We start from the raw sequence: 27765 nt of genomic DNA on the forward strand, positions 1-27765 counted from the left end.
ACTTCTGTCTAATTTCCTCGTCCTGGAGATTTTCTACCCTTATTCGTTTGCAGACAGATTTCACTTTCTCTACCCTGGGCCTAGAGATACTTAGTTCACTACAGATCAGATAATGGTCTGTATCATCGAAAAATCCCCGAAAAACTTGTACATTCCTAAAAGATTTCCTGAATTCAAAGTCTGTTAAGATATAGTCTATTATGGATCTGGTACCCCTAGCCTCCCATGTGTAGCGGTGAATAGCCTTATGCTTGAAGAATGTATTCGTAAGAAGCTAAACCCATACTAGCACAGAAGTCCAGCAAATGCTTCCCATTCCCATTAGCTTCCATATCTTCCCCACATTTACCAATCACCCTTTCGTATCCTTCAGTTCTATTCCCAGCTCTCGCATTGAAATCGCCCATTAGCACTATTCTATCCTTGCTGTTGACCCTGACCACGATGTCACTCAATGCTTCATAAAACTTGTCAACTTCATCCTCATCTGCACCCTCACATGGTGAATACACGGACACAATTCTTGTCCTAATTCCTCCCACTGACAAATCTACCCACATCATTCGCTCACTTACATGCCTAACAGAAACTATGTTGCGTGCAATGGTATTCCTGATAAAGAGCCCTACCCCAGACTCTGCCCTTCCCTTTCTAACACCCGTCAAGTACACTTTATAATCTCCTATCTCTTCCTCCTTATCTCCCCTTACCCGAATATCACTTACTCCTAGCACATCCAGATGCATCCTCTTTGCTGACTCAGCAAGTTCTACCTTCTTTCTTCCATAAGCCCCATTAATATTGATAGCTCCCCATCGAATTCCATTTTGTTCGCCAAGTTGTTTCCAAGGAGTCCCTCGCCTGTCAAATGGGAGTGGGACTCCATTACTCCCATAGGTCCGAGGCTTGCTTAAAGTGTTCTGAGCTCGGTAAATTCATGAAGCAGAATGCTGCCCTACTTGCACATAGTCCTTTCCTTTTAATTTAGAAAATTAATTTTCATTTCTGGACAGAATGGTATTCATCTGATACTAAAACCATTTACTATTTCTACATATATTACGTAAATGTCAACAAAATTTCAGCCTGATCAAATGATAACTGTTACACAAGGGACTTTTCATGGGACTACTTTTTAAGCAAAAATTTGAAATAACATTTGAACCAATACAGCTAAATATCTCTACTCCGGTAAAATATGTATTTATTTGTACCTAAATGAAACAACAAAGTTTGGTAAAAATCAGATCAAAACTGTAAAAGTTTAAAAATTCAGGCCTAACTCCCCTAAAAAAGGGGGTGTAAGTTAGAAAGAAATAGAGTTACAAATGATTGCAGGAGTAAAGAGAGACTGAAAGAAATTACTAGGAAATAGAATTTAACAAAAACATCAGCTAAAAATAACATGAACGGAAACATAATTGGCAAGCATATGAAATTTTATGGAACACTGAAGGATATGTATAGATAGTTCAAGGCAGAAACAGGTTCCAGGAAGGACATTATGTGGATCATTAATGAACAAGGGGTGTGTGCATGAGAGAACTTACAGAAGGCAGAAAGTGTTCAGTCAGAAGTATGTATAGGAAGTTGGCTATAAGAATAATGTTCAGGAAGAGGAGGCAACTAATATTGGTGAATTACTGAAATTTACCTATGATAGCAAAGACCTTTATAAAAAGATACTAAAGTATAGAGCTAGAAAAGCAGCTGGGATTGGCAAGATTTCTGGAGATATACTAAATTCAATGGGTTGGGTTATAGTGCCATGTCTGGAATACTCACATGAGTACTGTTTGCATGAAGGAGCAATACCAAATGAATGCAGAATTGCAATAATAGCTCTAGTGTACAAGGAAAAGGGTGATAAATAATTGTTCCACGAACCATGCCAGTCAGACAACGACGAGCGATGAACCGACAGCATGGGACACAAATCCAACTTTGAGCTTTCAATTTTAATATACACTACTCGAGCTGGAATTACTGTGGCTGCTGGCACCAGACTTGCCATCCAATGGATACTCATTACAGGATTTAAAGTATACTCATTCCAATTACGGGATGAGTCCCGAATCATTATTTTTCGTCACTATCTCCCCGTGCCGGGAGTGGGTAATTTGCACACCTGCTGCCTTCCTTGGATGTGGTAGCTATTTCTCAGGCTACCTGTCTGGAATCAAACCCTGATTTTCCGTTACCCGTTGCAACCATGGTAGGCACAGAACCTACCATCAACAGTTGATAAGGCAGACATTTTAAAGATGCGTCGCCGGTACGAGGAACATGCGATCAGCCCAGAGTTATTCAGAGTCATCTAGGCAAACAGACCCGACAAGCTGACCGATTGATTTTGATCTAATAAAAGCGTACCTTCCACTTCTTAATAATAATGTTACTTGCTTTACATCCCACACTTCTTTTTTACGGTTTTCGGAGGTTTCCACTTCTGGTCAGGGCTCTGTTTGCATGTATAAGCTTTACAACTACCACAGTTATCCAAGTAAAGTGGTATGATCTAAGCAACCATAACTGATTTAATGAGCCATTCGGGGTTTCACCTTAATTTGGCTTGCACTGAGACATGCATGGCTTAATATTTGAGACAAGCATATGACTGCTGGCAGGATCAACCAGGGAGTTATCATAGGCCAGTCAGCTTGACATGTGTTGATTTGTAAGCTCTGGGAGTGTGTTCTTTCTGATTATATTTGACACATTTGCAAAATTATTACTTGGTTTGATAGAAGGCAATCCAATTTCAGGAAAGCTTATTCCAGCAAGGCTCAGCTTGCAAGATTCCAGCAAGATATAGTGGATATTTTAGAATGAATGAATGAATGAATGAATGAATGAATGAATGAATGAATGAATGAATGAATGAATGAATGAATGAATCAATCAATCAATCAATCAATCAATCAATCAATCAATCAATCCCTGATCTGCATTTAGGGCAGTCGCCCAGGTGGCAGATTCCCAATCTTTTGTTTTCCTAGCCTTTTCTTAAATGATCACAAAGAAACTGGAAAATTATTGAACATCTCCCTTGGTAAGTTATTCCAATCCCTAACTCCCCTTCCTATAAACGAATATTTGCTCCAATTTGTCCTCTTGAATTCCAACTTTATCTTCATATTGTGATCTTTCCTACTTTTAAAGACACCACTCAAACTTATTCGTCTACTGATGTCCTCCCATGCGATCTCTCCACTGACAGCTCGGAACATATTCAGTACATAATGAAGTCTGTACATAGCTGCATTCCATTTTAAATCATAATTTTCTGCTTCTGAATCGCTATCTTTCACTTCTGATCCAGAATTGATCAAAATTTCCACAATCTCATCGCTGGACAGTTTGTTGGCAGCCATTTTACTCATGAAGCTCTGCTTGACAGTGACCAATTACACTAGCCTGCAAAATATTTTTTCCTCCAGTAAAAGGTTTAAAAGGTGATCTTACGTAACTTAAGTTTGCCCAAGTTCAAATGATTATCAACTGATAATTTTTATAAGTTTCTTTGATAAACAGAATACCCAAAGGGAATTGAAGGAAATTCACTTCTATTATGTGGCAACATTGCTTTCAGGCTTCTCTTCGATGAATCAATAAATAAACACCAGTCATTACTATCATAATTTTCACCACCAAACTGAAGAATTAAACCTGATATGTCACAGCAATAACTACATGTTTATCCATTTTGAAAAACTTACAGAATTCTTCCTCCCAGCTCTTGTATCAACTAAAGACCACTTCTGGTGCCAGCATTTTCTTTCCATCTCGTTCCCGCAATCTCACTCTTTTCCTTGGTAAGACCTAAGTCCCGCATGAAATTGTTCAGCTCTGCCTGAGTGATTTGTCTTCTGAAGTGAGTGGGGAGAAATCCTCATCCACCTCAAAATGTTCTGTAAACTCAGATGAAATTGATTGTTCCACATCCTCTAGTTGCTTTGGTGGCACTGGAACAGGAATATCTAAATTGTGTGGCACAGGTCTAATAGCTGATTCTAATATTTTATTTTTAATTTATTAACTTTGTTGTACCCTGATACACTGCACAGACAGAAGTAGCAATTGTTATAATGATTTTTGGTTCACGCCAAATCATGGGAATTCCAAATGGCATGGATTTCTGTTTTCCACTAAACCACTGTCTTAGTCCTTTAAAACATGTTTTACATATGGTATGCAGTGCCTACTTTTTGTATGGCATATTCTCACATTTGAATGTACTGGAATACCTTGACAGGCAGTTTAACTTCGAAATATGCAAGGTACACTTTCTTAACCCTTTATAGGTCAGTGGCTAAACATTTAGCCACCTGAATTTTCCCTGAGTGATCAAATTTTATTTTTTTATAGAAGAACATTATTTGTAGCAGGGGTAATTGTTAATTGGATTTGATATTGTTTTTTCATAAAACCCTTTCAAACGAACTTCAGAATCTGGTGGCTAAATATTTAGCCACTGTCAATTTCTAATGACAATAGGCTGGTGCTAAATATGTGCACTGTTAGCTATTAGCTTCACATGGATTATTGACAATAGTTAAAAAACATTATACTTACATGAAGTTATGAATATTGCGATATAATATAGTAATCACTCCAGAAACACTCAATATATAGCAACAAACTGAGAATATACACAACATGTGATAATGGTAGGTATGCAAGAACTCAAGTGTCTAAATATTTAGCCACTTTCATCCCAAATGGCAGCACAATGCAGGAAATAACAAACAGAACAGAAAATGGCCAAATATTAAGCCACTGAACGTCTGCAGACACCAGCAAATTCAATAAGGCTCAATATCAATGGCTTCTGTCAAGCATATTCAACTTTACTGAAGTGTCTAAATATTTAGCCACTGTTCATGTACGCAAACTAAACATAAAATAATGTGAGCATTAAAGGTGTAATATTATGTTTTTGTCTCTGTAACAAGTATGAACCACATACATAACAGAAATTGTTTGGGTTGTTCACACACTGCCTTCTTAATGCTACAGAGACTAAAGCCATATTATATTAACATATCACTATACACAACACTAAGGAACACTTAAAAACAAGTAAATATTACATTCCGACAACAACGAGAAAAGACAGCCAACTGAAGAATATGGTGGTACTACGCTAATATACATTTACCTAAGGGGTGTGTTTAACTTTTCTTTCCTCAGATTTTTTTATAAGCTAACATATTTTGGCACTCTTCTCTTCAGAGCTATCAGTGCTGGCAAATTTATTACTTCCCTTCACCATGTTGATCTTATATTGTCAAATCACCCAGCCCTTTGAGAATTTTTCACACATGGCCGGCCAAAGACAACAAAATGAGGGTCAAATGGGTGTTACGTTTCACGAAAATATTCTCTGTAGTTTCGCTTTTACTATGTGTTATTATGTAATACACTATAAAGTTCCCAAAGCATTCAATAAATCCAATCCAATTTAACACTGAGGTTGTATTTTATTTCCACCTGGGAGTGCTAGGGGTGTCTTACACCCATAGTATCTTTTTCCAGATAGAAAGTCATAAAAGTATGTATTCCACCAATTGTTATGACTGACATTTTCTTTTTTGTATGTAATAAAATTATTTTCATATTTCCATAAATTTGCATAATATAAGAATTTTAGGATATCTTTCTTTATTGATATCTTGTAAACAGTATACATTATGATAAAGCATTTCTGTTTTGTCTTTTCACTGAATTCTACACACTAATGTTCAAGTTGTTCACATGTGTTGATGCCTGGTAAAAGTTTTCAAAACATGATGAAACGTATTCAAATTTCCTTCAATTTACGTTAAATCTCAAACACTGATACATGCAAAATATCTAATTACATAAAATATGTACAAATTATGGCAAAACAGTTGGTGTTTTCAAAATCAGCTCATCACTTTCCATATAAAACACCTACACGCTTTCATCAAAGTCGGGAAATCATTGCAGGGTAGTGTTATCACATGTGGTTACGGGTGACAGAGTAATTTCTAATAGGTGTTGCGACTTAGTGTATTTTTTTGTAAGTACTTGAAACCCTACATCACATGATGAATGGGTGGTATTCATTTAAACTAAAACCTTGCCACATAATACAAACAGTTAAATGTGAAAATGAACAATGCTCGGGTTTTGTATGCATGGAGGTGTTAGCTGACCTGAGCAGTGTTTGAGCATAGTAGGGAAAGTGTTACCTTTAAACTTTTCTATTACCGGGCGAGTTGGCCGTGCGCGTAGAGGCGCGCGGCTGTGAGCTTGCATCCGGGAGATAGTAGGTTCGAATCCTACTATCGGCAGCCCTGAAGATGGTTTTCCGTGGTTTCCCATTTTCACGCCAGGCAAATGTTGGGGCTGTACCTTGATTAAGGCCACGGCCGCTTCCTTCCAACTCCTAGGCCTTTCCTATCCCATCGTCGCCATAAGACCTATCTGTGTCGGTGCGACGTAAAGCCCCTAGCAAAAAAAAAAAACTTTTCTATTTCATACAATTTATTAGAATCTTCTTGTGTTTCAGAAAACCTGATGGTGCTGATATTTCCACAGAAAGAGATTTTCCAACTACATTTCCACATTTGCCTAAATTAGAAGAATTAGATCTACGAGCTAACAGTATGAATTTTCTGCCACCTGACATTCTACAACCACTACCTAATCTTACAAAACTACTTCTTGGTAGCAATGAATTTTTAAATCTTGATAATAATCTATTTAGACCTGTGAAGAAACTAACTTTCCTTTCACTAACAAATAACAGAAACACAAAACTACAAATGAGTGATGGAATATTCTCAGATCTGAAAGTACTGGAATATCTTGACCTGTCATTTTCAGCACTATCTGTACCAACTATGAACACATTCAAGGGACTCCATTCTCTTCAGAAATTATCTCTTTATTCCACAAAGTTAGAGAGAATAACAGAGCAATGCTTCTCAGAATTAAAGAACCTTCAAGTTCTTGATATAAGTGGGAATAAACTATCAAACAGCATACATCCTACTGCTTTTGTAGGTCTTACAGAATTGCAAGAGCTATATGCCCGAGGGTGTGGACTGAGTCTCAGAGATGTACGATTAGATGATCTTCATAACATAACAGTCTTTGATTTAACTGCCAACAATGTGGAGCAACTTGACATGTTTGTGAATAAAAACCTGTCAAAATTAAATACACTTATTCTCACAGGAAATAAGATTGTTAATTGGCAGGAGCAACTTTTTTCAGAATCATCAGTTCGGAAACTCTTACTTGCAAAAAACTTGATGAATGAAATAACCGCAGCCATGTTGAAAGACTTTAATATTATGAATATAATAGATGCTTCTGAAAATCCTTATCAGTGCTACTGTACAATGCAAGACATTTCCTTATCAAATCTAACAAATTGGCCTAAATTATACACCTGTCAGGCAAAAAATTCTACACTGATTCAGTTACAAAATATCTCTGCAGAAAACTGTGTGCCAAAAAGTACTTCATACAAAAGTAATGGAAATGACAATGAAGATAACTTGGAAGATTCTGCAAATACAGCGATTGTAATCTCTGCTGTGTGTGGAATGGTAATATTTACGGCACTTACAGCATTTTGTTATTGGAAATGGTGGCATATCCGCATTTGTACCCGGATGCTGCATAATAGTGGTTGGTTTTCAATAATGAGCAATGAAGATGAAGCTGAAAGTAACAACACAGAGAAGTACTTCTATGATGTGTTTGTGTCATATAGCGATCCTGATCGCCGATGGATAATGGATCACTTGCTTCCAAATCTTGAAGCAAACTATCAAGTAAAGGTGAGTGCAAACTAAATTAAAGTTCACAATGCATAACTGCAAACTTTATAACAGTCTGCATCTTTCTATAACCTTTTCAAGGTAGTCACATGATACATTTAAGTGTTCACCATATGAAGATCCATGAGGTCAGGAGGGAGATGAACTGCAGTGTTATCAATGGGCATCTTTTAAATGATTTTCCAGGGTTTTCTTCATTTCAGCTCAAGGCAAATACTGGCATGGTATACTTCTCCTAATTTTAGTCAATTACGAACACTCAAACCACAACAGATACCACATATAAAACAGGCACGGTGGGCCTATGTTTAGCATGATAACCAGGCTAATACCATCCAAAATTAAAGATAAATGAAAATGACTATATAATATGAGAGTTGGGGCAAAAGTCATTGCAACCATTTTCTTTCTTGCAGATACCAGCCTGGTTTTGGAAAATGTAATATATACAGACGAAAGGATGAGGTGGGAACTACATGTGTGGACTTGAAAAACATGTGAACATTGTGCCTCACATATTTATTATGGTAGTGTAATGGAAAATACTGGTTTCATTGTGTAAAATACCACAGCCAAGCACACTAGTGTTGGCTACTGAGTGTATGATCCAAAGCAGTGTATCGATTCATTCAAGTGTTCAAGTGAATCGAGTCGCAGGTACGGCGAGCTCATGGCATACGATTCAGCTGATCCAGAGCAGACAGTGCTGAGTGGCTCACTCATGGATCAGTGAGACACAACACACACATGGTTCATTATCGGCACACTGGACATTGGCAGGGAGTCGAACTTCCGCTGCAGCAAGACATACAGAGCCATAGCACACTGAAAGAATCCTATGCTATAACAGACTCCTGCTCTCAACTCGTTTGAAAATAATACCCACTTACATTCACTGTCCTCTTCTTACAGGGAGGTTTAAATAATAGTTGGATTTATTTGCAGTGTTAGAAAGGTAGTCAAAACATAATTCCAAAGTAGCTAGTAAGTAGGTAGGCTATTAGGTTATTCTATTTATTAATTTAGTGAAAGTATTATAATTTAGTTGACATTCATCAGTTAATTCAACTCAGCTCTCTAGCCTACCCTATGACTATGAGTAATGCTCATGACCCCTGAAAATTATCTGTTTTATATTAGGAAGAACTGCTCAGTATTCTCTCAGTTCGTATGTCGCATTATTGCACAAGATTTCAATAATCGAATCACCGAGACCACTGGTATATGTGGACAGTAAATAAGTGAGCTGTCTGATGCAATAATTTAACTAAAAAGATGTTGAATCAGAAAACCACGAATACAGTGAAATTTCCAAGTTCTTTGAAATCATTTAAGATTTAAGGCAAACAGTTGATAGGGACTTTGCCACCTGGGCAACAACACCAATTGCAGATCATTGATGATTGTGTGTACAGATATGTTTTCATCTAATTCTATACACTTACTTTATGCAGCTGTCACTGTAGGAGGAAATGTGAAGAGGTGGTTTGTATGAGAAACCTGAATCTGAAAGTTGGATGACGCATAGGAAAGCAGTTTATAGAATGAAGACCAGATGGGAGAAGCGAGCACTGAATGCTGTTGCTTCTGTCATATCAGTTCACACTACACAGATGTAATAGGAATGGTGACTGTAATGTGCCGTGAATCGATTCAGTAACATGATCGGAATCAAATGAATTGATTCAGTAAAATGAATCAAATATCCCATCACTAAAGCACACACCTACATTACAGCACAGCACACATACAGTTGACATGCAAACCTGGGTCTCAAGGCCCTCAAAGTAGTCCCCTTCAATGTTAACCACACACTGCCAATGATGTGGGAGGCACTGAATACCATCCACATCACCATGTGTGAATCAGGTAATTTCTTTTCGCTTAGCATTGGCAATGTCCTCTCGTGTCACAAATCGCCTACCACATAATGGTTCCTTTACCTCTCATATGAGATGAATGTCACAGAGCAAAAGATCAGGGGAGCATGGCAGGTGCTCCAATTCTTCCTATACCCAGCATCACAGTTGCCACTCTACACACTCTGCTTTATGTGGTTTTGCGTTGTCGTGCAGTATGATTGCACTGTGTACAAGATCCGGACATTTCTCCCGAAAGCCACGTCGTACCTATCGCATCAAGAAGTCCCTGTAGTACTCTGTGCTCATTGTTCTGCCATATGGAATGAGGTGGCACGCAGTGACACCCCTGACGTCGTATACAACAATCATCATCAATTTCGCAGGGGAAGGATTCTGACGGAACTTCTTCTGCCTTGGTGATTCGGTATGCCGCCACTCCACAGACTGACGTTTGAGTCCCAAGTTTGTATGCCCTGGACAAAAATTTATCAATGGCAATTATTCATGACAAGAAGTGGTTGCTGTTCTGTTGCCAGCATGCTAGGTGGTCGAAGCATATTGCATCCACTGTTGAACTTCCATCAGTGTATGCGGTACCAACTGTGATGCGAGTTTGTGCAGTTACAGCTCTGTCCACAATATACTGTGGGTGGTGAGTTTCTCAATGCCACTTGCCCTCTCTAACTCCAGTAGCGTCCATCGTCTGTCTTCCTCTAGGAGTTGCTCGATACTGGCACATGCCACGTCGGTCCGCACACTGACAAGTTTTCCCGAGTGTTGCTAAAACTTGCTGAAACTTCCCTACCCACCATGCTACTGTACAGAATGGGAGGGCATTATTCCCAAGGCTTTCCACCAATTCACTGCAACATTCCCTTGCATTTCTCCCTGGAGAACAGCTGTTTTGATGTATGCACACTGCTCAACACAGGTTACTTCTATCTAGCATGTAGCTTGCCACACAACTGATTTCACAGCGTTTTGTGTGCTACTACCAGTAGTCACAGATCCATCTCTTGTTGTGAATAGGCACTATGCCTGCATAGGTTCCACGCGATAAATAGCAGTTTGTGATCTGCTCACATATCTGCAAGAAGAAAAATAAATAGTTGCAGTGACTTTTGCCACAACCCTTGTATTATGGCATTATTCTGTTTATTTAATACCATATAATACAAAAATCATAAAGCCTAATTACTCTTCCTTATAAATAACACATTAAATGATAAATGCTTCGCATCTGTCGAGCGATGAAGACACACCATCTGTGTGTTCTGTTTGCCGTTTCTCCAGGGCAAACATGAGCAGTCCGAATTCAGACGGGGAACACTTGCACATTCGATGTACTTGGGAACACAACACACAGCTGACCATGCTGATAAGAAGGCTTGCGCGTTTGCCCCGCTCGAAAGCCTGCAATGGCTTAGTTTTCATTAAAGGGAGATTCAGTTGTGATGGAGGATGAATGTGGCTGTTTTACTGAAGACTTAATTAAAACATTCTTTCTCTCACTGAACTTTTATTGCTATGAAACAAATCAAAGACAGTGGGAGAACCTCACCTAATGTATCAGCTATGGTAACAGAAAGAATAGGCAGTGCTTCATTTTAATCCTGGTATACAAATGATACATAGGTCTGTAGCGGTAAGAAGTTTTGTTCCTTGTATTGCTGGCCTTGCAGTTTATTCTCAACAGACACAAACGTTTGTACAGCAACAGAAGTTTGTGATGTTATAACAGTTATTATGCACTATACAAATGACCTGAACAGTCTGCAGGCTATGTTAATTACAAAATAGCTTTACTGAAGCTTGGCAGCACTAGAATAGAGGAATCTCTAAGCCTTGCCTTCAGAATTAATCAGGACAAACATAGTGAAAAAGTTAAAGCAAATGGGTATATAATTAGTTGTCCAATAGATAACACCATTATTGTAGCTGTGACAGAAGATGAGGCTACGGACTGGTATACAAATACGTACATCCTCGCTTTCTTCTGTGCTTCATTAGGTTTCACATGATGGTATTCAGGAGAGATTTATTGAGTTCATTGATGTAGGTACTGGTGATGGTGGTGGTGATCAGTTTTGTTTTAAGAGAAAGTACAACTATATTGGTAATCACCCTCTCTGAACAAATTAAATGGAAAGAAAAATTAGAACAAAATAAATCTATATATTCAATGGATGAATTAGAAAATTAATAAAAAATAAAAAATAATTATTTTTTTAAGCCAAAAAGATCCAAATGCATCAAAAGGGGATTAGTTCCCTGAATAATAGAACACTTGAAATTTATAAGCTCCTAATAAATCCACTCTCACACATAAAGCGAATAACGAGTGTTACCGTATTTTGTGGTAGTTAGAGGTGAAAGAAGGTGCGGGGGGTGAACAGGTCTCAGGCTACGAAATTAAAGTGAATTTAAAATTTAACAAGGTTATATTTTCTTAGCAAAAAGACAAGAAATAACAATAATGGCAGGTACAGAGTAGCAAAACCCCTAATCGAGAATGTACAATTACAGGATTTGGGCTCCGAGAGCCAGACACACAATTCTGAGCAATTAGCCCAACTTTACGATATACAGAATTCAACAAAGGGGCAGAAGACCCCAATCAAGCCCAGGAGCACTTGCTCCAAATTACACAGTAAAGCCTTCCTCGAGGCATACAACACTCAATTTTCGAAAAAGACCCACTCGCTCTCAACTTTAAGCCTATCAAAGGCCACACCAAACTCCACCTTCAAGTTGTCCTCTAAGGACATATACACAGGGGTAACATACCCAACCTACTGAGGTCTATTAAGTGAGAAAAAGGTTAAGTACATGACCTCTAAAATAACAATTTGAGAGGAGGCGATCTGCACTCCTAATACATTTTGTTTAAAACCTAATCTGGCTCTAGGCCGCTAATGCAAGGGCTAATCCCATACTACGGAGGTGACTTTAGAAAAGAATAATTTACATTACATTAAGGAAGAATCGGTTGTGAGAAATAAGTTCACCTCAAAACAATATGAGTGGGAGCTCGAGAGGGTTAAGCACTCTCTATCCCAAAATGTAGCTTTAAAAGAGAATAGATGCTACGAGTCTTTACATTTTAGGGAAAGTTACATGGTAGAAACGCTTCGGACCCGCCCCGAGAGTTAAACTGCTGAGCTAGCAAGAAAAGAAGTTATTAAAAGGCCATTATCTTGGCGTTGAACTGCTCCCCGAAGAAAGAGGCGCTTCCCGCCCCCTGCTATGTACTTTACACACTGAAAGATGGTACTGAAGTGCCGCAGAGACCCTAAAATCAGCAGTTTATATACTCTCGCAGAAAGTTCGAGGCGTTTCAGGAAGGAAAACACCCGCCCACAATCATTTTATTGGTGGATAAAGAAAACCCCTACACAATATGAAGAAGAAACACGTTATTGGTGGAAAATTAATTAAAGAAATTCGGGATTGGCTAAATTCAAAACAAGGGGAAAGAAAGGGTTAATATTGCCAACTTAAACAATGACTGAAAGAAATTTAGCAAAGAACAAACTTTAGGAATTAAATTTTCTCAAAAAAACAGTTCTTTCACTTTGAACTAGGGTGCACCGTTGTAGTTCTTCAGTAGTGTCCTCTAGAAGAGAATGTTCACACTTCTTACTACAAGCAAAATAAAAATACATCGAAAACAACACAGTTCAGAAACTTCAAAATTTCCAAGTAGTGGCATCTTCAGGGTAACTTGAAAATTAACACATAAGACAAAGTTCAGACTTCTTCCAGTAGAGGAGTTTCAACTGGCGCAAAGTTTAAATAAGCGGCGTGGAGGTGTACCGCCCGGTACAATGAGATCAGCAGTATTCTCGTCATCAGCTGGTATGAGTTTGAGTGCCTCCTGAAGGTTGAGGTTCCATCTTAGGCCAGGGAGATCAACACACACTGTGAGGATAATAGCCATGGTGAATTTAGGACCACAAGAACACACTGAGGGGTCTTCCCTCTTTAGGAGGTAAAAGTGCATAGATCTTCCATGACCTATCCTCAGCCTACATAAAACTATGGTCTCTCTCCATGAAGGCTGGAAATAGGACCACCACATGGCAGTTGTCTTATTCATTTCTCTCAGCTTGTTGGGAGTTCACATAGCTAGCCTCTCTAATTCCTAGGATGCCAAGATGGTTCGATGTAGCTAAGAACAAATATCCCTAGCTGATACATTCACAGGTCTAGATGGTAAAAGTACTGCTTGTTTTGCAGCTTGATCTGTAGGTTCATTACCCACAATCCCAACGTGGCTTGGGAGCCACCCGAAAGTGATGCTGGTGGCAGCACTAGTGCCAACAACCGCAGAGAACTTAATGAGTCAGTACCCATGAGGAAGTGGTCTCTTTCGTCACCCAGCGCAAACTGCAAAGCTTCTAGGATGGTGAGAAGCTCCATACTATACCTGCTACAGACACTACGAAGTGAGATATCCATGCCAATGTTATCAGAGACAAAAGAGCATCCCACATTTTCTTCGATCTTAGAACCGCCTGTGATGACATGTTGCGTGTCTGGATACTGGTGAGCGAAATCCTGCAAATACCTCCGATGAACAGAGGCATCCATTTTCACCTTGGATTCACGGAGTAGATCTAGTCATACATCCGGCTGCAAAAATTGCCATGAAGGTACCTCTCTAGGGGTTCGCTCAAGACAACCATCGATAGCCACATCTGACTCACAACACAAACTATCAATTCGAATCCCAACTGGCCATGTGGCATTCAGCTAGTTTTGGTACCTCTGGTGGTACTCGGTGCTAAAGACCCATTGATTGCTTAGATGTTGCAGAATTTGATGAATTTTGGTAGTATAAGGTGTATCTGGTGCCACCTTATTTGTTAAGGTGGAACTCCTGATTCAGCGAGTAGGCTAAGTATCGGGCTAGTATGGAAAGCTCCAGTTGCCAGCTCACCTCCACTATGGTAAATAGTATCTAAAAGGTTCATCATGGATCTCGGTGCTGAACCATAAGCTGGACTACCATAGTCAATAAGGGAAGAGACCATTGTCATGTAAAAATTCTCTTCATGAAGGCAACTTTCAAGTGATGGATGTGGGGCTGCCACATTAGGCGCTTATCAAAATGGAGACCAAGCAACCTGCAGGTGTCTACCAGTAGTAAGACACTTTTCACAAGTGGAGCTCTGGTTCAGGATGCACAAGCTGATAATTACAGAAGTGTACAACTGAGGTTTTCACTGCTGAAAATAAAATAAAAACATATTGCAGGGCCCATTTGTCTCCGTTAATAGCTTGCTGTAGCTGTCTCTAAGCTACCGCCATCTTACTGGAGCTGAAATGTAGAGCTAAATTGTCTACATACAGCGATGGAATGACTGCAGGCCCAGCAGCAACAACTATGCCAATGATGGTGACTGCAAACAGTGCAGTACTCAGAACATATCCATGTGGTATTCCATTTTCTGGAACATAATATTGAGGAAAAAGCATTCCCTACTCGGACTCAAAAGAGCCAGAGGGACATGAAAACCATGCTAAATTTGATTTGTTTTGGAGGCAGTGCACAGATGAACACTCATCAGTTTCATCAAAGAAAATGAAGTTTTAGCTAAAAGGCAGCAAATTGTTGATGTGTAAAATGGCAATAAGAAATCTTACTGTAGACTGTATTGTGAAGGGGGTACTCCATACAATGGTTAGACACATAATTACATGTTTTTTCAGTAATTAAGCTGGAATTTCTTTCTCTTTAGAATTTTGAGATGGTGGTGGTGGTGGTGATGGTGGTGATTATTATTTTAAGAGGAAGTACAACTAGGCAACCATCCTCCATATAACACTAATCAGGGGAAAACTGGAAGGGATCCGACACTTCAAAAAATGAAGGTATTGGTCAAAGAAAGACGAGGGCCATGAATGGCGTGAAAATGAAAGATTCCCTAGGCCTTGAGTGCTCTAATACCATCGTGGTCAGAAAAGAATAAGAGTTGACCAAAGGAGGTTGGATAGGATAGATGAAAGTGAGGAGCCTAACAAAAGTAAGTGGAAGCAATGCTAGGACTCAGCTGAGGGCCCTGTGTTCGCCAACCCACGCTCCCAATTTGAGAGCCCATGGGACCCTTTTAGTCCCCTCTTACGACAGGCAGGGGATACCGTGGGTGTTATTCTATTGCCCCCACCCACAGGGAGACTTTATAATTTTGACTTATTCAAAACTTTTTTTAACCCGTGAGGGGTCGCGTCCAGTCGTTTCAACCATTTCTGTTTATTTTGATCAATCCTTCCGCGAACACTGTTTATTATACTTCCTACCCCTCAGTACCTTTCAATGGACTTGTCCACACTTCTGTCACACCACTGTTATCCGTCTCCACTCCTTCAGTGAGTGACAAGCTGGCTATCGGTCGTTTCGTTCGCATGCGACTCCTCACATTGCCTGTCTCCATTCTATTCAACCATACACGACTCATGGCCTAGACTTATTTATAATGCAGAAAGTGCATTCTTATCATTCATTGTTGAGTAGAGGGTGAAGGAGCATTGTCTAGATGTGTGTTAAATGAAATTAAACATGATTTTAAAAGTATTTTCCATAAACAGAACTTGAAATTTTATTTTCAATTTCATCAGCAAAAGGCAATCTCATTATTATAATTATTGTGTTAAAAAGTGTTTGTCTGTGCTTAAATAGTATTATCTTATACTAGCTGATGTACCCGTGCTTCGCTACGGGATTCTCAGAAAGACTGACTTAGTGGTTTTCTTAACCTGAAATCAACATAGGTCATTACAAAAACGTATGAATATAGCGATTAAAAGCAATGCTATCATATAAAATACTCCATCAAATGGAAAGCCGCACGTTTCATCACTTTTAACGAACAGTGCTGCGGTTAGATTGCGGTGCCAATCTAATAGTCCAAAGTTCCAGAGCTGGGATGACCAGGCCGCAGATTGCCATGAACACTCATCTGCCATTACTCCGCTAAATGTGCACACTGTTCATTCCACTCAGTGCCTCAGAGTAGGGATTAAATAGCCCGAATGCTTTCATGATCCAGTGCGTTACGTACCAGTAGTATCAGAAAATTTATAAACCAGGGGAATGTCATGTTAAAGAAGAAAGTTATCTAACTCCCCAGCTACCTCCCATCAATATTCAGGCAGGCTGTTACACTCTGTATGACTGGGCGAATTGACTGTGTGGTTAGCGGTGCGCAGCTGTGAGCTTGCATCCGAGAGATAGTGGATTCGAACCCCATTGTCGGCAGCGCTGATGATGGTATTCCGTGGTTTCCCACTTTCACACCAGTCAAATGCTGGACCTGTACCTTAATTAAGGCCTAAGGCACTCCTAGCCCTTTCCTATCCCATCGTCGCCATAAAACCTATCTATGTCGCTGCGACGTAAATCAAATAAAAAATACTCTGTATGCAGCAGTAATCCTATCTACCGGAGATGAAGGGCAACAGATGACACAAAGCACATCACGACAAACAATGGTCAATGTAATGTTATTGTTGATCAATGTTATGAGCTTTCTATATTGTAGGCCTTCACATTTAGTTTTCTTTCAACTCTGTGATTTGTAAAATATTTTATACCATAAACTGTAGTTTCTTATTCTCCGACTTTACGTACCGATTTTCACTAAATACTGTTTACCCATTTCTGGTTACTCGGCGCTGATATGGACTTAGTAACAAAAATCCAAAATCATGAATATCTTTGTGATCATAGCCAGTACGGTAACAATGTATAAGACATGAATAATAGGAAATTTAATACTATATAACCCTAGTTATGTAGCATTCATCGATTACACCTCTAATAAGAAATATTTGAGAATTACATTTTAGGCCTTCCCCTCAACTACCATTTCCCTCAGCGTGAATAAAATAATTTACAGCCTAGACTATAGCGACTTATTTCCTGACATTGCATACCGATTTTCATTAAGATAGGACTACTAATAACAACAATATTTGAGAATTATATTTTAGGCATTCCCCTAAACTACCATTTTTCTCAGCGTGAATACAATTATTATAGCCTAGATCAGGGATGGCGAACCTTTTCCAACTAGTGTGCCATTTTAAGTCTGCTTTATTATTCTCAACTATCAACTGTGCCACTTGTTATTTTCCTTTAAGAAATTGCTACAACCTACAAACCCCCACCCCCAACCGCGACTTCCTTTCCAAATTCCAATTATGTTTCATAATATTTATTTATTTATTTACTGATTTATTTACTTTTAGATATATATTTTGTAAATACATTTGATTGCATGTTCCGTGGTCGTATTTTGCAAATACCGCAAAAAATATATCTTTAAATATGTAAGTTTTTAGAATACCTAATATTATTTGTAAAAATATAAATAATAAGCTTCCATTGTAACACACTTCGTCAATAAATATTATTACCGGGCGAGTTGGCCCGCGCGGTTAGGGCGCGCAGCTGTGAGCTTGCATCCGGAAAATAGTGGGTTCGAGACCCCCTGTCAGCAGCCCTGAAGATGGTTTCCGTGGTTTTCCATTTTCACACCAGGCAAATGGGGCTGTACCTCAATTAAGGCCACGGCGGTTTCCTTCCTACTCGTAAGCCTTTCCTCTCCTATCATCACCATAAGACCTATCTGTGTTGGTGCGACGTAAAACAAACTGTGTGAAAATAAATGTTAGATATAAAAATGAAAAATACTAATATTGCCAATGGATTTCACTTCCTCCTTTAGCTTCATTATCTTTCCATGTTTATAGTTAGTATGCTCAACAATTTTACTTATTTGTCCCTCATCACATCTCCACAAGAAAATCGAAAAAACAGCTATCCTCGCTTGTAAGGTCACATCCATGCTTTCATCAAAACATACTGCATACATCTGGGAGTTATCCAAATTAACATGCAATTGCTCAGAAACTTCTTCACTCATTCTTATTATTCTATCCTTGACAGCATTTCAGCTGGCTGGCATTCCCTTAATTCTGTTAATTATTTGTTGTTTGTTAGGGAAGTTCTCAAATAATGTGTGGGACGTTATTTCAAGAAAGTGGTTTCCCATGTATGCTGTACTATCCAGTGAGATAGATATAACAGCCGCACTTATATTATTCCTAGGGTGGATGTATGATACAAAAGAACTAGTTTGTTTTGTGTAGAGTTCGATATTTTGTGAAACGAACTCTCTTTCTTCATTTGGCATGAAACAAACATTTGAATGATTAGTCTCGAAATGGCGCTTTACATTAAATGGGGGGAATACAATTGTTTTTGAACGCATGGCAATACATCTTTCTATAATTCCGATTTACCTTGTCCACGGTTCTTGAAAAATCCGGTCACTACCTTTGTTAAGTTTCTGTTCTTTTCGGCACTGAAAACATGTTTGCAAGGTCCGTATACAAAACTACCAGAAAACGACACTTATCTCACTTGACTTTCAGATCTATCAGTGTAGCAGTGTTGCCATATTGCACGTCCGAATGGAACAAGTATTTAGATTTTCGATATTTATTTCTTACACGTGAAGCACTATAAGATATGTATTGTCTGTAGAACAAGACGTATATTAAAACATTATTATGTTCATGTGGCGTGTCACCGAAATCATGCTCGCGTGTCACCTAGTGACACGCGTGGCATAGGTTCGCCATCTCTGGCCTAGATTGTAGCAACTTATTCCCCAACTTTGCATACCCATTTTCTTTAAAATACGACACCTAATAACATAAATAGTTGAGAATTCAATTTTAGGCCTTCCCCTAAACTACCATTTCACTCAGCGTGAGTAAAATTATTTATAGCCTAGATTGTAGAGGCTCATCCCCCGACTTCACATACCGATTTTCATTAGACCACTAAATAGTTGAGAATTCAATTTTAGGCCTTCCCCTAAACTACCATTTCAGTCAGTGTGAGTAAAATGATTTATAGCCTAGATTGTAGAGGCTCATCCCCTGACTTCACATACCGATTTTCATTAAATTCTCTTCAACCGTTTTCTTGTAATGCGTGTACATACAGACATACAGACAGACAGACAGACAGACAGACAGACAGACAGACAGACAGACAGACAGACAGACAGAAATTACGGAAAAGTAAAAAGTGCATTTTCTTGTTACTATGGACATGACCGATACAGAAATACCATTATTTTCAAATTCTGAGCAATGTACAGACAAAACTCTTATTTTATATATATAGATTACCCTAACAATAAATAGCGTATTAAGTTAGCGCTTGGTATTTTATTGATTTCCGGCCAAAACAACAGTACGCGACTCCTGACTCGGCACGCGACCCCACGCGGATTAAATTTGCTTAACGTCGCAGCAACACAGATACGTTTTATAGTGACTATGGGATAGGAAAGGGCTAGGATCAGGAAGGAAGTGACTGTGGCCATAATTAAGATACAACCCAGCATTTCCTTGGTGTGAAAATGGAAAATCAGGGAAAACCATCTTCAGGGCTGCTAACAGCAAGGTTACTTAAAACATACATAGACACTTTTAGTGCATGGCCATTCATAGTTACTTCAACATCCTGGTACCCAAAACCAAGTTGTCAACCATCTACGAATCAACAGAATTTAAGAAGTCCTGCACACTACAACTTCATAAATATTTAACATGTTCAGGATTACATGTGATATTGCCTGAAGTAACCAAACTCTGTTCTTTAATTTTGACTATTCCTGATATTAGTGGCTCTATTGAACAATCTTTCTTGGCAACGAAACAGATAAAGCTTTATTTAAGATACACCATTGCATGAAATATTATAAAAATTCATCATTAATTTCAGTTGAGAAGAAACTCCTGAAAAGCTGCAAAAAGGGTTCCATGATTCTGTTATAGACATTTTTCTACCAAAAATCATTGGATTGAGTTGTGTTACAAGATGTAGATGGAGGATTGATTTGTGTAATTTTAAAAATGCTAGTTTCTATTTAGGGGCAGCCTGCCTGAAGGTGGTACAGGTGTGCTTGGTTCCCCCGGAAGGACATGGGTTCAATTCCCCGTCAGGAAGCAAAAAATTTAAGAAACAAATTTTCCACTTTCGGAGGTGCACATGACCTTGAGTTTCACTCAGTCTACACCAAAAAATTAGTACCAGGTTAATTTCTGGAGGCAAAAGTGGCTGGGCATAGAGCCAACAATTCTACCCCACCAAGTGCTGAGGTTATGGATAGTGGAAGCCTTTACCTACCCAGTGGTCTCTGCTTTCTTAATTCATAAAAATGAACCTGTATCTTCATTTAATGAATACTATAATGAATTAAAAAAAAAACTGTTATTTTGATTCCTTTTACCAAGGAAATTATCTGAGTGAATGAATGAATGAAAGGAAATTAGCAAAGGATAACACTTCTCACATAATTATTGCAAATGCAGTAAAAGTGTAGCTTAAAAATGATGGCCCATAGTGTGGTTAAGCCATGGCACTGTCCTGATTCTGATGTAATAATGTAAAGAATGAAACATGTGTTGTTTGAGTCATCAGTCCATAGACTGGTTTGATGCAGCCCTCCATGCCACCCTATCCTGTGCTAACCTTTTCATCTCTACGTAACTACTGCATCCTACATCTGCTCTAATCTGCTTGTCATATTCAAACCTTGGTCTACCCCTACTGTTCTTACCACCTACACTTCCTTCAAAAACCAACTGCATAAGTCCTTGGTGTCTTAAGATGTGTTCTATCATTCTATCTCTTCTTCTTGTCAAATTTAGCCAAATCAATCTCCTCTCACCAATTCGATTCAGTATCTCTTCATTCGTGATTCGATCTATCCATCTCACCTTCAGCATTCTTCTGTAAGACCACATTTCAAAAGCTTCTATTCTCTTTCTTTCTGAGCTAGTTATCGTCCATGTTTCATTTCCATCCAATGCCACACTCCACACGAAAGTCTTCAAAAACATCTTTCTAAGTCCTATATCAATGTTTGAAGTGAGCAAATTTCTTGTCTTAAGAAAGCTCTTCCTTGCTTGTGCTAGTCTGCATCTTATGTCCTCCTTACTTCTGCCATCGTTAGTTATTTTACTACCCAAGTAACAATATTCACCTACCTCCTTTAAGACTTCATTTCCTAATCTAATATTTCCTGCATCACCTGCCTTCGTTCGACTGCACTCAATTACTTTTGCTTTGGACTTATTTATTATAGGCCTATTTATGTCCCAGTGGTCTCTGCTTTCTTAATTCATAAAAATGAACCTGTATCTTCATTTAATGAATACTATAATGTAAAAAAACTGTTATTTTGATTCCTTTTACCAAGGGAATTATCTGAGTGAATGAATGAAAGGAAATTAGCAAAGGATAACACTTTTCTCATAATTATTGCAAATGCATAATGTTTAAAATTTTAAGATTCATTATTTGGTAATCAAATTATGATGAATCGTTAGGTAACTCTTAAATCATAATGAAAGTAATGAAACATAAACTTATATACATGTATAGGAAACAGATGAAAAGCAGCAAATTATCATGTACGCACATGTGGATAGAGTACAACGAAAAGAAACACATGGTTCCAAAATTTTCAGCTGCAGCCTACTTCAATTAATCACTACTGATCTGCATTTAGGGCAGTTGCCCAGGTGGCAGATTTCCTATCTGTTGTTTTCCTAGCCTTTTCTTAAATGATTGCAAAGAAATTGGAAATTTATTGTTCATCTCCCTTGGTAAGTTATTCCAAACCCTAACTCCCATTCCTACAAACAAATATTTGGCCCAATTTGTCCTCTTGAATTTCAACTTTATCTTCATATTATGATCTTTCCTACTTTTAAAGACACCACTCAAATTTATTCGTCAACTGATGTCATTCCACGCCATCTCTCCACTGACAGCTCGGAACATACAACTTAGTCCAACAGCTCGTCTCCATTCTACCACGTCTTCTCAGCCCAAACTTAGCAACATTTTTGTAACGCTACACTTTTGTTGGAAATCACCCAGAACAAATCGAGCTGCTTTTCTTTGGATTTTGTCCAGTTCTTGAATCAAGTAATCCTGGTGAGGGTCCCATACACTGGAACTACACTCTAGTTGGAGTCTTACCAGAGACTTATATGCCCTCTCCTTTACATCCTTACTACAACCCCTAAATACCCTCATAACCATGTGCGGAGATCTGTACCCTTTATTTACAATCGAATTTATGTGATTCCTTATATTAACACCCAGGTACTTACAATGATCCCCAAAACGAACTTTTACCCCATCAACGCAGTAATTAAAACTGAGAGGACTTTTCCTATTTGTGAAACTCACAACCTGACTTTTAACCCCATTTATTATCATACCATTGCATGCTGTCCATCTCACAACATTATCGAGGTCATTTTGCAGTTGCTCACAATCTTATAACTTATTTATTATTCTGTACGGAATAACATCATCTGAAAAAAGCCTTACCTCTGATTCCACTTCTTTACACATATCATTGATACATAAGAAAACATAAAGGTCCAATAATACTCCCTTGAGGAATTCCCCTCTTAATGATTACAGGAACAGATGAAGCTTCCCCTACTCTAATTCTCTTAGTTCTACTTTCAAGGAACATAGCCACCCATTCAGTCACTTTTGTCAAGTCCAATTGCAATCATTTTTGCCAGTAGTCTCCCATGATCTACCCTATCAAATGCCTTAGACAGGTCAATCGCAATACAGTCCATTTGACCTCCTGAATCCAGGATATCTGCTATATATTGCTGGAATCCTACAAATTGAGCTTCAGTGGAATAACCTTTCCTAAACCCAAACTTCCTTCTATAAAACCAGTTATTAATTTCACAAACATGTCTATTATAATTGGAAAGAATGCTTTTCCAAAGCTAACATGAAGTGCATGACAAACTGACTGGCCTGTAATTTCCAGCTTTATGTCTATCACCCTTTCCTTTATACACAGGGTCTGCTATAGCAAACAATAATCAAATAAGTACTTCAGATATGGTACTATATCCAAACCCATTGTCTTTAGTATATCCCCTGAAACCTTATCAATTTCAGCTGCTTTTCTAGTTTTCAACTTTTGTATCTTACTGTAAATGTCATTTTTGGCATAGGTAAATTTTCATACTTCTTTAGTATAAGTCACCTCTTCTATTTGGACATTATCCTTGTAACCAACAATCTTTACATACTGCTGACTGAATACTTCTGCCTTTTGAAGATCCTCATATACACACTCCCCTTGTTCATTAGCGATTCCTGGAATGTCCTTCTTGGAACCTGTTTCTGCCTTAAAGTACCCTATACATACTCTAGTTCTGTTCAGGATGATCACTACTTACATGTAGATGGTGTTGTTTTGGTAAAGGGAGAAGGGAGATAGGCAAGACAAGAGAATTACCAAAAAGAGTGGTTAACTAATGTTAAGACCAGGTCCTTCCTTGGACCTGATCACCAGAAGATGTCCAATTGTGAAAAACTTTCTCTAAGGGCAGGAGAGTGAGAAGATGGGAGTAAATATTTCAAGACTTTTAACTGTGAAAAAAATCATTAGTAATTATATTGATGGAGCCAGGTATCAATACAGACTCTTCCCAGCTTTCTACATTGGCTTCAACTACTGATATTCCAGCCAAATGAATATGCGGCCACAAAACCCATACCATAGATCTTTGTCCCCATTCATAGGAATTCAAGCAAGAAATGCTGTGAGAAGGGAACGTTATTTAGAGGAATAACTAACAATAGCAGAATCCAAAAAATAAAATTTCAAAATAACCTGTAATGTTATGTCAGATAGCAAGGCTATCTATCTGGAGTCTACTAAGAATCTGAAAATGTTATAAATAAGGAGAAAGTTAAAATAGTAATGAATAACAATTTGGTAAATCAGGGGGACTCTTGTAAATCCTGAGGTAGTTTTGACAGATGGAATGAACTTATTGGAAAGAAATTTAATATAACAGGAAGTCTTGTTAGTGATGTGGCAAGAGAGTAGATGTAAAAAGAGATACAGACTAAAATAAGAATGAACACACTGGAAAAACTGTACTTATTAATCAACTGGCAGGGTGTTGTGAGATGAATGAAGGAGGTTACATTTACTAGGAGACTAATGGACAAACTCAACGACAATAAGAAAAGCAGAGTAAGGGAGACAATAGTATAATGCTGGCCTTGGAAGCATGTTTCCCTACATATATGTTAAAATGTAAGTAACATAAGAGGTTCTTTCCTTTTTCTGAACAGTGCTCTAAATACTCTGAAAGTACAATTCATAAACATCTTTAGTTACAAGCTCAAATCATTACCATTCCTATTTTACACTCAATCTTCATTTCTAATTTGATTGTTTTTAAATCTTAGAATTGTTTGTCTTTAAAGAGAATAAGTCTTGACCTGTCATAAAATGAGAAAATCAAAATATATTATGAGGCTGTGATGGGCAAAGAAATAAACTTGAAGGACACCCTAGAGTTGTATAGTGGTGGTTGGAAAAAATATTTTTTAACAAAGGGTGATTGATGAGGAATTTAAAAAGAAGAAAGAGGAGAGTACAGTGAAGGAAATAGAAACAATGCCAGACTAAGCTTGCGTGTATCATCATTACATGTTCTGTTGCTCATGTGTTCTTTGAGAGGAAGGTAAGTTACAAGTGCATGAAAGTAATGTCCAAGTTCTTGTTTTCTCTTTGAAGTGTTGTATGCTTTTTATCTCCATGTACTGTATTCAAAATATATTGAATGTATTTAATCATCTTCTTAATATATATATTTATATAGAGTATGTTTATGTGTAAAAATAGGTCTGTCTACATGAAAGAGACTTCAAAGCTGGCCTTAGCATCCTGGAAAACATCATGGCATGCATGGAACAAAGTCGCTGTATTCTACTGGTACTCTCTAAGGCATTTCTAAAAAGTCACTGGTGCCAGTTTGAACTTAATATGGCCCAGCACTTTTTATTAGAAATGAAGCGAGATCAATTGCTGTTGGTATTACTTGAACCAGTTCCTAGAGAACATTGCTCAAAGATGATGCGTTACCTCATGCTTAGCAAGACTTATCTCCAGTGGCCTTCAAATGATAAAGATAATTATAAGGTTGAAGAACAACTATTTTGGAGAAGACTACACAAGGCAGTAGGATGTCCTCAAGATATTGCAATCTCCCTAGCCTAAGCACTTCCAAAATATTGTGATCTGCACTGGATAGTAGTTTTTTAATACAGTTATGAAGAAAAAAATTTTCAACACAAATAGATGGTTTATTCAGATACTATAAAGACTTTCAGTTTTCAAGTTTCTTCTGTAAGTGAAAAATTTTCTAGTGACATACACATTTTTCATTCAGTGTGCAATATTACTGTAAATCTGGAGTTATTCCTCAAGGAATTGACTGATATCCACATTTCAATAAAGATGTACCGTAACTAATTATTCAATTAAGATTATATATTTATATGACAATTATATCATTGTAATTTACAATAAAGAAGTATAATTTACTTTTGCAGGATATTAATTAAAATAATTATCAATATTCCTCGATTTAATGCTTGGCTCCTGTTGTATAAGTGTACAGATTGGAACTTACAGGAAGGGTTGTCAAACCATCACCAGGACAAAGTTAGTCAATCAACCAGAGATTATTATGTTTTTATGTTTGGTTCACTGTAAGGCTGCCAATTAACTATATAAATTAATAATCATATTTGCAATCATCCTGATTTGTTTGCAGTATAAACATTTTGTAGTGTGAGTCATGCCCCAAATAAAATAGTGATAGTTAAAAGTGTAATGTGCTCAATGTAAGTATAACTTACCCATAAACTGGTAGCAATGAGAGGATCCAAGTATGAAAAAATAATGTTGTTTTCAACTCTAAAGAAAATGTCAGAGAGAAGAATACCAAAAACTAAAAGAAAAGCAATCTTGAGAGAGGGCTTCAGAAGGATATCTAAAGCAAATACTTTCTATACAATGGCAGATTGATAGCCTGAGTCACATGAGGTCCTTTTCTTGCTGGTGATTTAAAAATATTTTATCTCAGGTTTTCAGTCACTATGGTATAGGAAAGGGAAGGAAGCAGCCATGACCTTAATTAAGGTACAGCTCCAGTATTTGCCTGGTGTGAAAATAGAGAACCATGGAGAATTATCTAATAATAATGTTTTTGGTTAGTCTCACTAGGAGACACCAAAGTGCCTCGATTTTGTTCCACAGGAGTTCTTTGATCTGCCAGTAAATCTACCGATATGAGGGTGGTGTATTTGAGCACCTTCAAATACCATCGGACTGAGCCAGGATCGAACCCATCAACTTGAGCTCGAAAGGCCAATGCGCTACCTGAGCTACCCAGCCCACCAAAAAATCATCTTCAGGTCTGCTTATGGTGAGGTTTGAATCCACCATTTCTCCAATACAAGTTTATAGCATGCAGTCTGTACCATGCATGCAGCCATCTTAGTTGATCCAGAATAAATTCTACAGGACTACTGGTGGGGAAGGGGGACTGATCTTTACTCCAATGTAACTTCAGTAAACAAGACACATAGAATGTTTAACCAAATCAATTCAGGATATGTCATCCATTTATGACATCATTTATACAGTAAGACTTTTAAACTGTTGTTTCCCATAAGGAGCTTCTTCATAGGCAGTTATAAATTATGTTGAATGAAATTTCAAGACAGGCTTTCACATAAAATATTATAAAAAGTACATAAATTTTAATTATATTCTATTTTTGTTTCATTGATATCAAAAGATGCAAGTTAAAAAATTACATTTCTTAAGTAAAAGCATTTTAAAAGTCTTTATACAGGGTGAGTCTATAGGAAATGGCCATAGCTTAATGTCCGAATAGAAAAAAATAAATATTCAATTTTGACCCTGCTCAAAAAAGGTTATGGTGCAACAACATTGAATAACACAAACTCACGGAAAAGAAATTATGAAGCAGTCTGCTAGCTTGAGTACCACACAGAATTTGGTGTATGCCTCTTGGCATTGTTACTGGACTCAGTTGCCGACCCACTCTTTTTTCCATTTTTAAGAAACCTTTCTAGGTGTGCATAAATGTAGAGAAAAAATGAATAAAACAGGAGT

General features: G+C 37.9%; 2 protein-coding genes across 13 annotated transcripts in view; one reads left to right on the forward strand and one right to left on the reverse strand.

The window, feature by feature from the left end:
- Positions 1-26296, forward strand: part of LOC136856716 (toll-like receptor 13) — a 222203-nt gene extending 195907 nt beyond the window's left edge. For all 12 annotated transcript variants that reach the window (XM_068231075.1, XM_067134777.2, XM_067134780.2 and 9 more), the window contains 2 exons: positions 6539-7820; positions 25462-26296. In XM_068231075.1, the coding sequence (XP_068087176.1) occupies positions 6539-7820; positions 25462-25836 (1657 nt within the window). In that variant the 3' untranslated portion in view covers positions 25837-26296. The remainder of the gene's footprint in view (positions 1-6538; positions 7821-25461) is intronic.
- Positions 1-27765, reverse strand: part of LOC136864159 (dynein axonemal intermediate chain 7) — a 658911-nt gene that overhangs the window by 398911 nt on the left and 232235 nt on the right. The window lies entirely within an intron of this gene.

This window comes from Anabrus simplex, chromosome 1 (genome assembly GCF_040414725.1).
Source record: "Anabrus simplex isolate iqAnaSimp1 chromosome 1, ASM4041472v1, whole genome shotgun sequence".
Taxonomy (NCBI): Eukaryota; Metazoa; Arthropoda; class Insecta; order Orthoptera; family Tettigoniidae; genus Anabrus; species Anabrus simplex.